We start from the raw sequence: 17,054 nt of genomic DNA, 5'->3' as shown, positions 1-17,054 counted from the left end.
AGGCTAGCTAGATAACAAAATGTTGTTGTTCCTGTTCTCTTGACTTAAAAAATCAAGGCACAGAAAGGTAAAGTTTAAACTTCTTGAAAAACGCTTCAGGGACTTAAATCCAAATCTTATTTTCAAACATGATTTAAGCACTTCAGTTCACTCTTTCAAGAAGCACACAGAAATGGCTTTTGCAGGATGTTAAGTGAAAGTTGTCCTCTAAAGTGCCGCTTAGAGAGGCAGATCTGGAGGAGATATGGATGTCTCATGACATTCTCAGACATGAGATTGTGTCTGCCACTTCTACCAAACACAAGTAAATGTTGAACAAAGTATAGTTAGTAGACAATCCTTAACCTGTTGCAATAATCCTCTCTAAAAGAGTTAAAAAGGAAGAGGAGAGAATGAAGAAATCATCCTAAACATCTGTAGCACTGTAAGAATATATTAAGTATATATGTATTTCAGCTCTTTGTAGTCTGGTGCTGTTATTCAGCTGAAAGGTGCCATCATCTATGACTGTAGGTGGGGACTGAACCCCCCAAAAAGTATCAGATTTGGCGCAATGAAACTGGTGGGAGGTCTCATGCTCTGACAATGTGACTGTGAGCTGGAAGGGAGCAGAGCACTTTTTGGCTCAGAGCCTACTGATAATGAATACTTTTGGGGAGACAAGAAGTCTGGCTGGTTTGGGGCAGGGTGGTGGGGGGCTTTTATTTGTTTTTTTCCTATGATACAAAAAGCTGTAGCGTCTTTTGTTCATTACCAAAAAAGTAAATACGACCACATTAAGGATATATTTGAGATGCATTTTAGACTTTAGGTGAAAATGCATTTTCCCAAGAATTTAAAGTTTAGGTGGTTGTACTGCCTGAATGGGTGCTTCCTGTGTTTTGGTGTTAAGGGTATACTAAAGTTAATTATCATGACCATTTTAGAATATTTTTTAAGAATTGCAATTAATTGGCCTGCCTTTACTGATCCAGTGTTAACACGTTTATAGAAACATGAAAAAGGCTAAGGCTGCCGTCTGTCTTCTTGTTTCTTCTATAGCACAAATCATTGTGAACCAAGGAACTTTCCCTTGCCCCAAAGAAATTTTTAAGGAAACACTGTGTATCATGAAACAAATAGAGTTTGTTTCGTTGCACCTGACTTGCGTCTATATTCATGTGAAATAAATGGCAAATTCTTACTGACTTTAACAGGAACACGACTAGACCTCAGTGCATCAGGTGTGTAGTCTGTCTGTTACTAGCCTTGAATAAAACTGTGCAAACAGCTGCCCCACAGGAGAAAATACAGTGTTCTTCAACATCTAGGAAGGAGAAAGTTCTTAGCTGACCTAAAGATAATTTTCATCATTACTAGGGCTATGGTTTCCATCCTGAGAAAGGGACTAAAATCAGAACAAAGTCTCTCATAATGACTGTATCTTAGCAATGGTATCAATACAAGGCAACCTTTTTTTATAAAGTAGTCTGAAGTTTTCACTTTCAAATTGATTTTCCATAAACTCAGTCTCAAAATTCAGAACAAAGTTGTCTCTAATTTAGGCAGTTGAAGGCAGTTTAGCATTAACCAAGTCATGACTGAAATCTTCAAATTTTCCTATGTTTGGAGAGGCTCTTGTGCAAAATAATTTCTTCCAAATTGGAATGAGGAAGTACCTCTGTTTTGACATTTTAGGATCCTTGAATCTATAATGATCCAAAGGCAACATGTAGTGTTTCATTTAATGGTAAGTTAGGCCGCAGTTACTTTTGGCTGACGGAATGATACTGTGCTTTGAGAGCTGACCCCCCAAGAAAAGACATTCTTGCCTGTAGGCACTGGTGGCAGGCATTGAATGTTGCTTGCCTGCAGCAGTTTGCTGGGCTGCATCACTTTCAGTGCTTGTGAGGCTGAGGGACAGAGATGGTTTATTTCTATGTGTAACATAAAATATACATAAATTCCTAGAGGACAGCTATACCTAAAACTGGAAATTACTGTAGAAATCAGTTGATATCCAAGAGTACTGTTCTCAGTAAGCTATTTTTTTTCCTGCGTGGTCCCCTGCTAGGTTATGTATGGGAGAAGTGACTGCATTAGGGGTCAGGACTTCTCTTCCACTGCCTCTGGGTGCCTGCAAGTGTGCAATAGCTTTCAAGCTGTGAGAAGCGTTGGCTTCTTATTGCGGCTTAGCCTAGTGTAAGTATGGCCTGAAAATAAAATTGAAAATAAAATGTAATAGTGGTTTCCTCCAGGGAGACCTACTTTGCTTAACTGGCAAAAGATGCCTAGGATATGCAATAGTGGAGGTAGGCAGATCCCTCTGCGTGAAAATTGAGTAGACTTAAAATAACATCAAAACCAAGTGGTTTCTATTAAATAAATGAAAGTTTGGATTAGGAGGCAGGGTTTTGAGACCACAAGTGCTATTACAAATTTTCCAAATAAATACTTTGGGGGCGATGAGGATTATTATCAAGTATTCAGTTGCAATATAGAGTGATATAGTATATCAAGTACTGGTTTTCCGATGTTGTGGGAACTGGCACGGGATCTTGAGCAAAGTCAGTCAAGTGTTCCTTTCTAGACCAGTCCTCATTACATAAATGCGAAATAAATAGGCATGATTTGCTCAGCAATCATGAAGCGCAGAAGTCAAGCTAACATTGACTGCATTACATCTTTTCACTACACTTTCGAAGCCAGTGGTGTGAAAAAGGGTTTTATTATACAGATGTTTCCACTGTGGCTTGATAAGAGAGGAAGTGTAACATTTATTTATAATGCTGTCAAGTTCAGATTTCCTAATTTTGGTAGCCTGTTTGTAAAGGAGTAGCTTCCGCTAACAGATCCAAGAAGACTTAGTTTCTATTTTATAGCCTTACAACATTCAGAAAAAAATTGGAATAAGAGAAATACAGGGAGCTCTTGGGGTATTTTGTATAGTACAACTGTGTGTTGTAGTTCTTTTAGACATCTCTATATGGGAGCAGTCTGCCCTAACTATTTTAGAATAAAATCATGCAATTTCTTTTTATGTTAGTGAAAATGAAAATTAAAAAAATTAAACCCATAGATATACCAACATGTGTGAGTTAAAGGCTGTGCAGACTAATCCTTTAATGATTGCTTCGAAACAGTAAGACGAAGTTATTTTGGATGGCATTTTAGGGTGATACTCATAGAGAAAACATCTGAAAATCTTTAACTCAAATATATTTTTATGTAGCAATCATATCTTTATTTTTATCAATCAATCTGCAAGAATGTGTCTGTAAAAGCAAACTGGTAACTGTATGTGATAGCCTCTTGGGTATGGAGGACTATTTACCCTCCAGGTTCTGATTTCTTACTGCTGCTTTTTGTTTTGCTGCTTCTGCTTCTACTTTGCTACTTACTTCTGCATCTGTACTTTTTGCTGCCTCATCTCACAGTGCTCTCTGCAGGATCACCCATAGACTTTTTATAGCCATATGTTGAATCCATTGGTAAGTGACATTGTGAAAATATGATGCAGAGCATTTTACCATCTCTGCTGGCTTTGATTGTACCCTCAAGATAAAGCACTGATTCCATACAGTTGTTTATTTAGACTTGTAAATAAGTAAACTCTATATGCCCTTGTTTCTTACCACCCGTTTATTCTTTACTCTCTTTCAATATGCTGGATAATTATGTATGTTTACTTTTTCTTCCTAATCTTATTTTTAGGATTTAGCTGAATTTGAAATTGTTATTAATGAATCAATTTATTGAACTTTGGGATTTTCATTTTGTTGAATCATTGACTTTTCTTAATTAGGAAGAGCAAACTGTGCATCTTTCAACAGAATCTTTCCCTACAGTACATTACATTAAATTTTTCTCTAAAATTATAAATGTTAACTATATTTATGGCTGTTGTTTTATATAACCACAATTCTTTCAAAACAGCATATTTTTAACTTTCATAGGTTGACAGAAGGTTAAAGTGAAGCAAGTAATGTAAATTGTATAATAGTTGTAATTATGTGAATGCATTGATTTTGGTGTTATGGTTACGTGATGTGAAGTTATGCATGGGAGGCAGAGAGGTTTCTAGACCCAGTTTTAACTCATAGATTTTTATGTATTGTTACTCATAGATTTTTATGTATTGTTTTGGTTTCTCAGTCTTGAAGAGAAGACTAGTTGAAACTTGCTCTGATGCAACTGTATACGGTTCACCTTAGAGATTTTCCTTTTCCAATACTGTAAGAATTCCTAAAGTCAAGTCATAATATATAGAAAAATACATTGATTTACTGTAATTTACATACCAGATTGTGCCATTTTGAAGTTTGCACTATGCAAAAATATAAGTGCAATGGAAATTAAAGATAGATGAAAGGCACTACTATACATGAAGCTTTATCATATTTAAACTGACATGTGAGAGAAAAAAATTCTGATTTTAAGATTGCATTTAGATATAGTAAAATACCTCTCTCACTCTTGAAATGACAGGAGTTGTTTTTTAAGTAAAGACTGATAAGTTTATCTGGTTCAGTTAAAGGGTGTAATTCACCAGTTAGCTGCAGTATGACCATTGCATCTGGAGTTACCCACTGCAGAAATCAGGCTTATGAAGACCTGCCACGGTTAAAAGTTTACATAAGATTGCTTTTGTTTCCTTTGGATAGTAGCTGCCACTGTTTGCTTCCAAGTGACTTTCTCAGATAGCAAGTTTACTCTAAACAGAAAAGGGGGAAGAAGAAAAGATATACCAATATCTTATTGTCGTGGTTTAACCCCAGCCAGCAACTAAACACCACGCAGCCGCTCACTCACTCCCCCCCACCCAGTGGGATGGAGGAGAAAATTGGGAAAAGAAGCAAAACCCATGGGTTGAGATAAGAACGGTTTAATAGAACAGAAAAGAAGAAACTAATAATGATAATGATAACACTAATAAAATGATAACAGTAATAATGAAAGGATTGGAATGTACAAATGATGCGCAGTGCAATTGCTCACCATCTGCCGACCGACACCCAGCCAGTCCCCGAGCGGCGATTCCCCGCCCCCACTTCCCCGTTCCTATACTAGATGGGACGTCCCATGGTATGGAATACCCCGTTGGCCAGTTTGGGTCAGGTGCCCTGGCTGTGTCCTGTGCCAACTTCTTGTGCCCCTCCAGCTTTCTCGCTGGCTGGGCATGAGAAGCTGAAAAATCCTTGACTTTAGTCTAAACACTACTGAGCAACAACTGAAAACATCAGTGTTACCAACATTCTTCGCATACTGAACTCAAAACATAGCACTGTACCAGCTACTAGGAAGACAGTTAACTCTATCCCAGCTGAAACCAGGACACTTATATAATGTTTCATTGCCAACTGTATTGCACCTGACAAGATGAGAGCATGGACATACTTGGAATATCTGCTCTGATATTGTTCTAAATTGTAATGCATGGTGTGAATAATCTCATAAATGAATGTCGCTTCTGTTTTTGCTCAAAATACTAACTTGTAGCAAAATAAATTGTATGGTGCTTTTTATTCTGGATCTTGAAGAAGCACACAAAGTAAGCACCGTGAGAATTTTTATGAATTGTCATGTAGTACAAGATAGCCTTTGATTAATTTACATATTTATTTATTTATTTATTCTATTTTACTGTAGGCAGAGAATTCAGCACTGGCTCTGGAAAATGAAAATCAGAGGGAACAGTATGAAAGATGTCTTGATGAGGTAAGGTAGATTAAAAGGTTGTTCTTACCTGGTACTATGATTAAATTAATAGAAATGAATCTCTCCCTCTCTTACAAGGTTGACATTGTTCTGCAATTTTCTAGTATTACCTCATTCTAATTAATTCCAAGAACATGTATCTGGCAGTCATAGATATTGTTCTCCATGACCTCTGCTGTAAATTCTGTTTTGACCATACCTCTTCACCAAAAAGTTGATATCCCTGTGACCAATATCTGGAGCTGGTTTGCTTTCATTAGGAGGAGAAAATGATAATTTGCCTCTGTAGAGTGGAACATAGGTGGCAGTGGCTTCTTCCATCAAAAGTCCCCCAGCTTTCCTATGCAATGTATTCCATAACCAGGGATTTTAGTCTCTCAGCCCCCCCTTCGGGTTACCTACACAGCTTTTTATGCTGGGTTTTTTCTAGCTGTTGGGTTATTTCTACTACGTGGCTCAGCTTCTGATCAGACCTTCCAGTTACAGCTACAATATAATTCACCCATCAGTTGCTGTCTGAGCACTCCAGCAATGCTTAACTGTTCCAGAAATGTGTAGGATCTTCTATTGCATGCAGCTTTCTCCATATATATACTGATGCTTACTTGTTCCTCGCATTTATCCTGAAATAAGGCTCTTCAGCATATGCAAGAGTTTAAAATAGTTTCAAGACTTTTAGTAGTTCAAAATGTTACTTAGTAGAAATCATTTACCCATTCCATAATAAGAATGCATAGCAGCATAAGTAGTTAGCTAACCTGCAAACAAAACAAAACAAAAACTACACCAGCTTCTCAGCTGTACCTCTGAGAAAAGAGTGCATGAGTGTGCAAGCCACGCATAGCAGATGTCTTCATACCAGGTTTTTAAATTTTTAATCAGCATTTGCTGAAGTGTTGCTGGCATGAGCAATACAGGTCTGGTACAAGAAGCCTCCAGTTTAGTGCAAATTTTCATCAGCAAATCCGCATTTTGCCACTATAGCATATTTTTATCAGGGAGCTGGAGTAAAAGACTTGCAGATGCACTTTCCCACTAGGTTATGCTCTGCCTGTTCTGTGGCACTGGGGTACCAGCAGAGCCTTGGTCTGCATTGGCCTGAGTCACTGTATTCAGTGCACACTTGCATGATATTTGGATATCTTGGTGGTAAGGATGAAATTACCATATAATTACTTACTTTAGTTTAAATTACAGAGCTTAACGTAAAATTATTTTCTGATTGTCTAGGACAAAATCTGCCTACATAATTAATTTTGGAAATGAGTAAAGCTCCACAACTATCCATTCCAGCAAAACACTCCATACAGATTATAAGGACAGAAGATATGGGGGTTTTGTGTTTGCAGTAACTTGATGGATTTCTGATCCAGGGTTGTGTTTTTTACACGCTGCTGCAGTTTAAAGAGCGAATAATTATATCAAACTATGCTCTGAACTCTATTATCTTCAACATTACATTGGCTGTTTTCAGTTCTTCCATATTATCACAGCTGTATCCATCTTCTCCCACTGTGTCAACTTTTCCAGGAGAAAGTGCTCCTCACCACCTGTGGTTTTGTGCTTCCCTGCTTTATTTTTTGTTTGCTTATCTTTTTCCTTTTTTTGTCTTCTATTTTGTGTGCAGTGACTTCTCTTGTCCTTCCCCATGGCTTGGTATCACTTTTTTCTTCTTCTTCCCCTTTCCGCCCCCACAATGCTTGGCAGTGGCACTGTAGCCAGCATTGTTTTAGCTGACACAAACTTGGACCTAATCCTTTTTGATCACTGAGGTGAAGAAGTTGTTGCCAGTGACTCAGGCAATAAAACCATGTTTAATAATTGCAAGTTCTGCAGGAGTCCCAGGTTAGCACCCGCCTAAGCACACTCCCTTGGTGGAGCTTCACAAGAGATCACACATTCTCACCCTACTTCATTACAGTAACGTTAAAGAGAATAGGAGATGAGACGTAAATGTAATTAGTGAATAACCCAATCAATGATTGTGAGAACCTTCATTTCCAACTGGAGTCTTCTGAGGATGTGTTGTATGTGACAAAGTCCTTTCCAAACAGGGATTCTTACTGGGGATCTTAAGAAAATAAAATGCTTTCCATTAATATTTTTATGGGGAAAAAAAAAGTCTTCAACTTGAAAATTTTTTTCCTTTAAGATTTTAAGTCTGATGCTTCCTCTGTTCATAACTCACCTTACACCAACCCCACTTCTTGAAGGTGAAAATCTCTTCAGACCTTCCCTGGTTTGGGCTGCAGGACTTCTTCAGCAGTTTTTAGGAGCAGATGTATCCTCTACAGCTATGTATCTGTCTGTGCTGCAGCTCCATTTTGCCCCAGGGAGGCCTGATGGGTTTAAAGGGAGGAACACAGATGTTCCTGAGAACACAAGGCTGTGATCACACCCTAAACCAGAGAGAGCTAAGCCTGCCGCCAAAAAATTTGAGTGCCTACTACAACCATTATTTTAATTTTGCCTCTGCAGTCCAATTAGTTATGAGTGTACTGAACTTCTCCTGAGCTGATATACAAGGAGAGCTTACCTCCAAAACTAATACCTAGCCATTCTGGCTAGTTACATGTTTGGGATGCTTGCAAGGCCCTTGAGGTAATGAAGGTTGGGAACATTGTTTGATAACTCTTGGGAGAATGCTGCCACCTTCCACTCATCATTGAGCATCCTCAAATTGCAGCTTCTCTCCCCTGGGCACAGGCAAACTCTGCTCAGGGCACTCAAGCATCATTTAATCCGGCCACCCTGCCAATAGTGTCCCTGCTTGGTCCCTCGGGCCTCTACAGCAATGTGATAAGGACACTTGCTATGCACAGTGTGCTTTCTGCTGAGGTGTTGGTGGCCATTAAGCTGCATATGAAGGAAGTAAAAATAACCACCATGATTTTTCTGTCTGTGATGTGTGACAAAAAGATACCAGAGCTGAGTTTTTAAAGTTATGCCTGCCATTATTTTCTCTTGTTTTTCTTTTTTTATATCAATTGTTTTACATAGTTCTTGTCATTCATATAATGTCCCACATTTAATATTGTATGAATGCTTGCACCTGTGACTTAAAAATGCATGCTCTGTAATCATTTTCATGGTAAAATTCAATGAAAGTCAAATGTTCATAGAGATGAAATCTGAAAAGATTATGGGTCAAGCTGAAGTGAGTCCTTTATGAATTTTAATAAATATTCACTGATTTTTAAAGTAATTGTTCATCTCTGAAGTGTACATATAAACAACTTTAGGACAGTATTTGGAAGAAGGTGTCATTGAAATGTTCCAGTACTTGATAAATAAGAAAAGAACTCATTTAATTTCAGAAATACTCCATAAACGTATCTTTCTATCTCTGAAAAATTTAATGCAAAAACCAGGATTGTCTTCTTGTGCCTTTGGGGTTTGAGGTTAACATACTTAATCCTAGTTTCCTATCCTGGAATTCAGCTGTCAGTTTATTGGTAAGTGGTAATGTCATGTTTATTCACATCACTGTGCCAGCTGAGATTTCTGTCAAGCTTTACCACACTTACATGCAGGAAATTATGCAACTTAGGGTAGGTGATATTTTTGCTGATGTGTTAAGAATTAGCTAATCAAAAATACAAAATTATCTTAAAAAGGCATTCTATTCTTAAGATTTGAATAAAATATAAGACCTTTCATTTCAGTACACTTGAAATCTCTTTGTGCGTATGAAACCATACGTTAAAGGCTGCTGTGTAAAATCTCCGTACTTGTAAAAGGTATAACAGATGTTACACGAGGGTCTCTTTTCTTTGATTCATTCTTTTATACCTTTTCTATTAAGACCACTTTATAACATGCATATGTAAACATAATTATGTAAGGAAAAAGTGAAGCTGGATCTTTTATCTCTTTTATTGCAATCCATAAAAGGAAACCTCACCTAAAGATCTTGGCAATTAAGTTCAAATGAAAGGCAGGCAGTGTGAAGGCAAGCAGTGTCATCTACTACATAACAGCAAACTAAGGAACTGGCCATCTCTATTCTATTCCTTGTTTCACCTTGATTAACTGCATGAATCATAGGTCAAGTCATTTTACAGCCTGCTTTTTACCGGGATTGAGTTGCAGTTCTGCCTCATATCAGTGGGAATTTCATATATTCTGCACCTCGGAAGTCAGTCCCTCTGCCTTCAATGATCTCGGTTTCCGAAGTTTTTGGTAGTTGTGACTGTCAGGTTTGTAGTGCTGGCTGTGTTGTTCATTCATATCCGTGGTGTCTCTTGATACCTGCAAGTAAAACTGAAGTAGATCTGCTAGTTTAGCAGTTTATTTCCATCTGGACACTAGTGCTGTTGTAGGAGTGGAATGGCAACCTAATTTGAAATGCAAAAGTTTGGATACGATTCCACTTATTGACTGCTAAATTAATTTTAGTAACTGCAGAACATTTCACTGAAGGCTTCCCACCTCTGTTCCTGCTGAAAACCAAGAATACAGACCTGAAAATCTTGGAATGGTAATAGCAACACAGTTTGCCAAGTTGCTAGATACTAGAATAAAATAACCTCATTTTGTAAAGAAACTAGTTACATCTCTCACTTATTGAGGTCTGTGGGAGCTATGGATCACTGGCAGGTACTTTCATTTAGATACCTAACTTCATACACTCAAAGCTAGAAGATTTGTCACATATGCATCGGCAAGTTCAGGTTTTTTCCCATTTGGAAGGTTATGCCATTTACACTCCTCTGTGCAATATATAAAGCTGTACGAGTAATTTTGTAGGCTACTCTGTTGTGAGTGACTAGTACACACTTCAAAGAACCTTTTAGTTCTTCCTTGGTAAAGTAACTCCATGTCAGAAAGTAAAGAAATAATGTATTCGATATGGTTTGTTCAATTTTCAGGTAGAGCAAACAGACGTTAAAAGTACATGCCAGAAGGAACACTGTCAGATGTAGATCCTTAAAGCCTATAGGGCAAGGCACATGGTTTTTCAAAACTGTAACCTATTTACTTCTGTTGCTTATTACTGTTCTAATATTAGTCTGTGTGTTCTGTTAAATCATGTATAGAGCTATTTTATGGGACCATTGTTCCACAGGCTGCCTTAAGTTAGGAACCAGTTTGGAGAAAAAAATTGATACTAGGCAATTTTATGAGAGTATGAATCAAATGTAACTTTTGGATCTAACGGAATTGAATTTTTTACAGAAATGAATTAGCTTCAACTCTTTCCTCACAACTCAGTTCACATCAGTGACGTGGGGGCTTTTCTTTAATTTGCCAAGAGTAAGAATCAATGCAGATTTGGTGATATCTGCATATGCTTTACTGTAATTTCTGAAAGCAAAAACCAAACCAGAAATCATAACTACTGTCTCTTTGCACAGAGTGAGATCTGTAGTTGCTCTAAGTGCAAGAGCAAAAATATAGGCAAATACATTGTGTGATAACATATGCATATATAGTTTTAAATTACATTAGAAATGTAACATACAAGTTAGACATCATCAACAGAAAATCTTATCTCAGTCCCTCTTTCTGTCCCTCCTTTCCCTTCCCTGCACCTATGCCTGCTGGTAAATATAAATTGGAAAGGATGTATAAAATAAATAACTTCAAAAATTCCCTGTTGAATGTATAGTTCTACTAATCAATGGTGTGTAATCTCATTCAAGTCAGGGATGCTATGTCAGTGTGCTTTCCAACCACATTCTGATGACAGTAGGTACTTTAATTTTCCGTGGCACTTTATGGTTTCTGCTTGTCATGATGGATGTACCATTTTGTCAATATTGAATCAAGAAACAATTAAACTTCATGAAAACATTCAGGACTCCATCCTTGGCTGGTAAAAATCAGCTCTAGTGAAGGCAGTCAATCCATGCTGATGAACACCAGCTGCATATAGAACTGTGAAAGTTTAATCTAGTCCAAAGAAGAGATGACAGAAGTTAACCAAATGTCCATCATGTCATACTGCAATTGATACAATACACATTTGTTTATAATGAGGACTAGCACAGAAGTAGTTAACGTGCATTTCATGTATTCTTACTGGTATTACCTGATGAAAATACTGGTAAATGATGAAAATACTAGAATTGGTGGTGGTTGTAGATGGAAAGTGGAGTGTAAAGCCACAAAAGAAGGTATTATTGTGCATAAACATACATGATAACATACTTAAACCATTTTATTTATTTCAGGTAGCTAATCAGGTTGTTCAGGCTCTACTTACTCAAAAGGTAAGTTGCGGTTTGGGTATTGTGGTATAACTTAAAGCTTGCAGATATTCATTGTTCATTTGAGAGATATGTATTCTTACATACTATACAGTTTTTAAATTATGTTCATGCATTTAATTACCAAGGCTGCCACATGTCAGGCCCAAAGTCAGGTTTTTTTGTAATCCAAGTGAATAAAAATCTGTGAGACTGTACATCTTGAAGGCTTGATCATATAGAACCCATATCCAATTTGTGTTGTTTACTTATATTGAGACAATAGCATCTGAAAATCCTTCCTCCAGATGGTGTTTTTTCCATTTCCATAACAAGTTATGTCACTCCCACAGTCCATTCCTGTGGAATGTAAAACAGATAAATTACAGTGCATGTCAATAGCTGGCATGCTTACTCACATTCAGTGGAAGGAAAGACTTCCTGGTGTGGGCCTGTGCTTCCCAGAGTAAAAGAGAAGGCTCCGTGTATAGAATGGGGATTCAGCTACTCTGCTTGTGGGCTGGGGACCAGCAATAGAGAACATGTCTTTTGTCTTAAAAAATCTTTTGATGTCCTCCTGCTCCATTCTCCTGGGTAAGCAAGGGAAGTACTGCACAGGCAAAATTCTTGCAGGGTGATTGTAAACCTGGCAGAATGAAAAGATTCACTATGGCTTCTATAAAGGTCTCTTCTGGATCAAGTCATGTCTGAAGTTTCTGTTCACACTCCAAATGGCTGGCTATGAAGTATGGTTGTTTCAGATAGAACCTAGTGGGAGGAGTAAAATTAAAAATTAGCTTGCTAAAATGAAGAAGTGATCTGGAAAAAAAGTAAGATGAAATTAAACAGAGAGCAAAGCAAGGTAATACATACAAGCAGAAATAATCAGCTGCCCAGAGAGGGTAGGGAATAACTGGTAGGACAATTCTACAAAAAAGTGGTCTTTGAGTTGAACATGATTCCATGATGTCATTTTGTTGGGGGGGGGGAGACAAACAAAATACAAAGATCTATAATAACAAGCTATGAATCCTTCAATATTCATGAAATGATCCTTTGTGAGATCTAGACCACTTGATGAATGGGGCATTATTAAAATGCTTTGGATCATTTAGCTTTAAAAAGACGAGTCTGAAAGAGACATAAATACAATCTTTAGCGCAGATAGTGTGAAGAAGAATATAAACTGTTTTGTCTACACTGAATGACAGGACAAGAAATAATGTTCTTAAAATGCAGCAAGAAACACCAAGTTAAGATAACCAAAAACCTCTGCCACACGCCCAAAAGCTTTCTAGATGCAATATAACAAAGATTTTGAGGACTGGCTCCAAAGCCTCTGTTATGGACATCATTCAGAACAGCATGACATCATTCAGAACAGCACAACATCCTTCAGAATGCCCCCTGCAAAAGAAGCAAGCAGGGACCGAGGGTGACAGCAGGGCAGGCAGGATGCTGAACACCAAGTGTCAGGGTCAGGCCTGGAGGCAGTGATCAGGGTCAGCCTCGGTCCTGTGTTCGCTGGGCAAGTCCATGGGGAGGAGGCAGGTCCAAGTGAAGCCAAGCCAGGGGGTCAGGATGCAGCTCAGGATCAAGGAGACAGGAGCCTGGGTGCAGGCGTAGCTGCAAGGTGGCTGCTGTGCAGCTCAGGCGTGAACAGGATGACCTTGAACTCTGCCAACTAAACTCCTAAAAGTGGGGAGTGTGCCCTGACAGCAGGATAGACCAACATCTGCATCCCTAACCATCTGCACCAAAGTGAATTGTAAATAGGTGCAGAAGGTTGCATTTGGCTGTCTGCATATCAGGGAGAAAGCTGGATACCCTTCTCAGCTCCTTACTGGGCAGATTTTTAGTGAATCAATTTTGTGACATTCTGGATAGATTAACAGATGTGCAGGGAGATGTTCTGACCCCATTAAGTCTGCTCTTGGGTATCCTTCCCTGAAGACAGAGATGTCCAGGTGACCTGTAGGTAGGTAATGAAAGACTCTGGAGGCTGCTGTTGCTCCTTACATAGATAACACATTCCTGTGGCCCAAGCTAGCATCAGGAATCCAGAAGTGGTAACATTCCCTAAATCTCTTCACCCAACAGCTGTGGTCACAAACCAGCCATGCAGCTGTTACCACAGGTTAGGGTTGACAGTATCACTGTTCAGTCCCATGGTTTTTTGATGCACAACAAAGCCTTTTACTCTAGAAGACGGGTATTGCCTTACAGCAATTGGAAGTATTGTAGCTTGGAGGTGATTTGCGCAAACCACAACATATGGGGAAGCTTGCACTGTTGCTGTCTGTGCTGTATTACTCTTCCTGTACTCTGTCTACACATATGCTATATGGTCTGTGTATCGTCAGAAGACTGTAGTCTGCAGAGCTATTGCTGTAACACCCTTTAGAAACATAAGTTCAGCTATTTTTTAAAAAATCCCAAATCTGCGTTTCAATACAGCTTAAATGGAAATGGAGGCATTTTCTCATATTAATATACACAAAAACCTCATCCACATTTTGTAATATAAAACCGTATGTGATTAAATATTTACCAAAGGGTTAATCTCAATATATTAATCACTAGTTTGGGAATTTTATGGTTGTTTCCCAAATGAAGAGAGGAGCTTCCTGAGTCCCTTTGCAAAGGCGTCAGACATTTTGATGACTACATACTTTCTCAGTAATGAATCCTCCCAAACCCATAGGAACCAAGGAGTTCATATGGATACAATAAAAACAGACTTGAATACATTTAATTATGTGATTTACTTAGTATTGATGGGATTTAACAGCTGCTTACCTATTACTGAGTAATAACAGCTAATTTAATATCCATAGAAAGAGGAAAGAGGGTACTCTTCTAAATGCTAATGAATATTAACTGTTACAGTGCTCCTGACACCATTCATACAAGTCCTTTTATAAGAAAAGACAGGAACACAATAGCATACAATAAAGAGGAAATTGGACTACTCACACCAGTCCCAAATAGGTAGATATTGGAATCCAAATAGTAACTAGTAAACAGATAAATCTACCGTCGTACAGCTAAGCAGTAAGACAGAGCCAGTCATGCCACAGTGAGATAACACACCTCTGGGGCATAGTGAGACATGAAGAAAAGCTGAGAGCTTTCAGAAAATGAGACGAGTGATTTTGTACAGTAACGCACACTGCGTAGGCTTTGCTGTGAATTTGAAATTGTCCCTCAAGGACTAATTTTTGTTTAAATTAAGTACATGCTGTAATGTAACGAATAAAGCACTGTGTACTCGCCAGTATGTGGAAAGACTGTGATTCCACTGAGAGATTCTGGTGACACAAATTGAGTGAGCAAAGCTTGAGTGATTTATCAATGTCACTGAAACCTTGAAATGGAATTACAGTCTTAAATGTGCACTTTTCAAGTATATAATTTGTTACAATACATATAGAATTTCTCTAATATGAGAGGTTTTTTGTACTGTGACCATGGAGAAACTATATTAAATTGAGATTTGTGCTGAATTAGCCACACAGCAAAATTTCACAATTCTGTGTAGCAAAATTATATGGATTTTCTACCATTTGCTAATAAAAAATTTTACCTCTGTGATATTTAAGAAGTCAGAAAAACAACAAAATTATTTGAGACAAACCTGTATGCTCGGATATTTACTGGAAGCATCCATTCTTTCTCCTTCCACCCAAAGACTTCTCATATCACATGAGATGATGGAGTGCTGGGAACTGGATTTTTTTTTTTCTCTTTTTTTTTTCCATGTAAGACCTGCATCAGCAGTTTGAAATTTGAGTTATACCACTTAATGAAATCATTTTGTGATCTGTGTATCTGCTCTTTACATATTACCCTCTTCCATAGAAGTGTATTCAGGAGAATACTTTTTTACTCTGGGTTCTGTGTGAAAGTTATTTCTTCTTCATTTTCATCAATGAAATAAAAAAGAAGTGAATTAAGTGTTAAAACAGAAGAAGCATCTTCAGAGGAAGAGCAACCTACCTCTGGAACCTCTAATGAGGGCACTGAATCCCATTTTGGAGAAGAGTGAGTCCCATACTGGAGAGAAAAAGTAAGAATAGAGAGATACTTGGATAATACTATAGTGAGACCATAGGAATACCTTAGAAATTTGGGAGATTACCATCTTAATAGCTGGTCATTTTGCCCACAGGGGAGGAATTACATGCTTCAGACATTTGGTAGTTGTGTTAATTGGTAGTTTCAGGACTTCAACTTTCTAAACTCAGGCTTTATTTTACCAGAATACTGCTACCTTTATGTGCCTCATTTCTCCTCTGGATTATGTGTGGCATTACCATTGGCACGGTTTATAGCATCTGGGTGGGTAATCTCCTATCTTATATTTCACTTTTTACAGAAAGTCTGAAATTTGAAACATAAATCTTACTGGTTTGAAACTGTAAGATAGGAAGGTTTTGAGCAGAGGCATTGCTAAGATTTAAATTTTTTCTACATTGTTAGTTTCTGTGAATCATTTTTCCCTTTCAGTGCTCTTAGTAGTGTTGAAATATTAAACACTGTTGTAACAGCTAAGGCTCTGTTTTAAATTCTCTGCTTATTTGTGAAAGGCAGATAATGATGGGTCTTGATGCTTGCAGTTTCCTAATAGAGATTGGCTTGTGCAAGACCAGAGGTAAGATGTCTCACTGAGAGAAATCAAAGCTTTAGGGCTTTACAAAACATCAAACTCAAGATTTTTTGCGGGTCATGTTGGAAGGCTCTAGCAATTTTATTTGAACAGCCACTTGACAGCCATCTAAAACAAATACTAAGAAACTATCAAGGGAAAATAACTGCATTCATCCAGCAGTATCATAAATCTGATACATAGTATATGCATAAGAAGATGTTTACAATTTTCTGAAAGTCTCAAGATGAACTTATTTTATGGTGTGTTCACCTCTTATAACCTCAGTGCTGGTTACAGCGGAGACTAGAGCAACTGTAGGCAAGAATTTAAGCTACATCTGACTACAATTTCCTCCTCTGAGTTGTTTTCTCATAAAGCCAGGTCATCATATTGACAGGACAACATATGGGGATCCAGAGGCCTGTTTCTTCACCTTCATATGGTGGAAAGTAGTATCAGCTAGGCAATACCACAGGGCAGCAACTGTCCTAAATTTAAATGAATACGGGAAAGTA

The 17,054-nt window shown here is 38.0% G+C and overlaps 1 protein-coding gene across 7 annotated transcripts in view; it reads left to right on the top strand.

Annotated features, from left to right (window-relative positions):
- Nucleotides 1–17,054, top strand: part of NCKAP5 (NCK associated protein 5) — a 375,601-nt gene that overhangs the window by 267,640 nt on the left and 90,907 nt on the right. For all 7 annotated transcript variants that reach the window (XM_052791617.1, XM_052791615.1, XM_052791612.1 and 4 more), the window contains 2 exons: nucleotides 5,629–5,697; nucleotides 11,874–11,912. In XM_052791617.1, coding sequence (XP_052647577.1) covers nucleotides 5,629–5,697; nucleotides 11,874–11,912 — 108 coding nt within the window. The remainder of the gene's footprint in view (nucleotides 1–5,628; nucleotides 5,698–11,873; nucleotides 11,913–17,054) is intronic.

The sequence above is a fragment of the Harpia harpyja genome, chromosome 7 (genome assembly GCF_026419915.1).
Source record: "Harpia harpyja isolate bHarHar1 chromosome 7, bHarHar1 primary haplotype, whole genome shotgun sequence".
Classification (NCBI taxonomy): domain Eukaryota; kingdom Metazoa; phylum Chordata; class Aves; order Accipitriformes; family Accipitridae; genus Harpia; species Harpia harpyja.
Note: the sequence above shows the minus strand (reverse complement) of the source record. Positions and strands in the feature narration are given on the sequence as shown.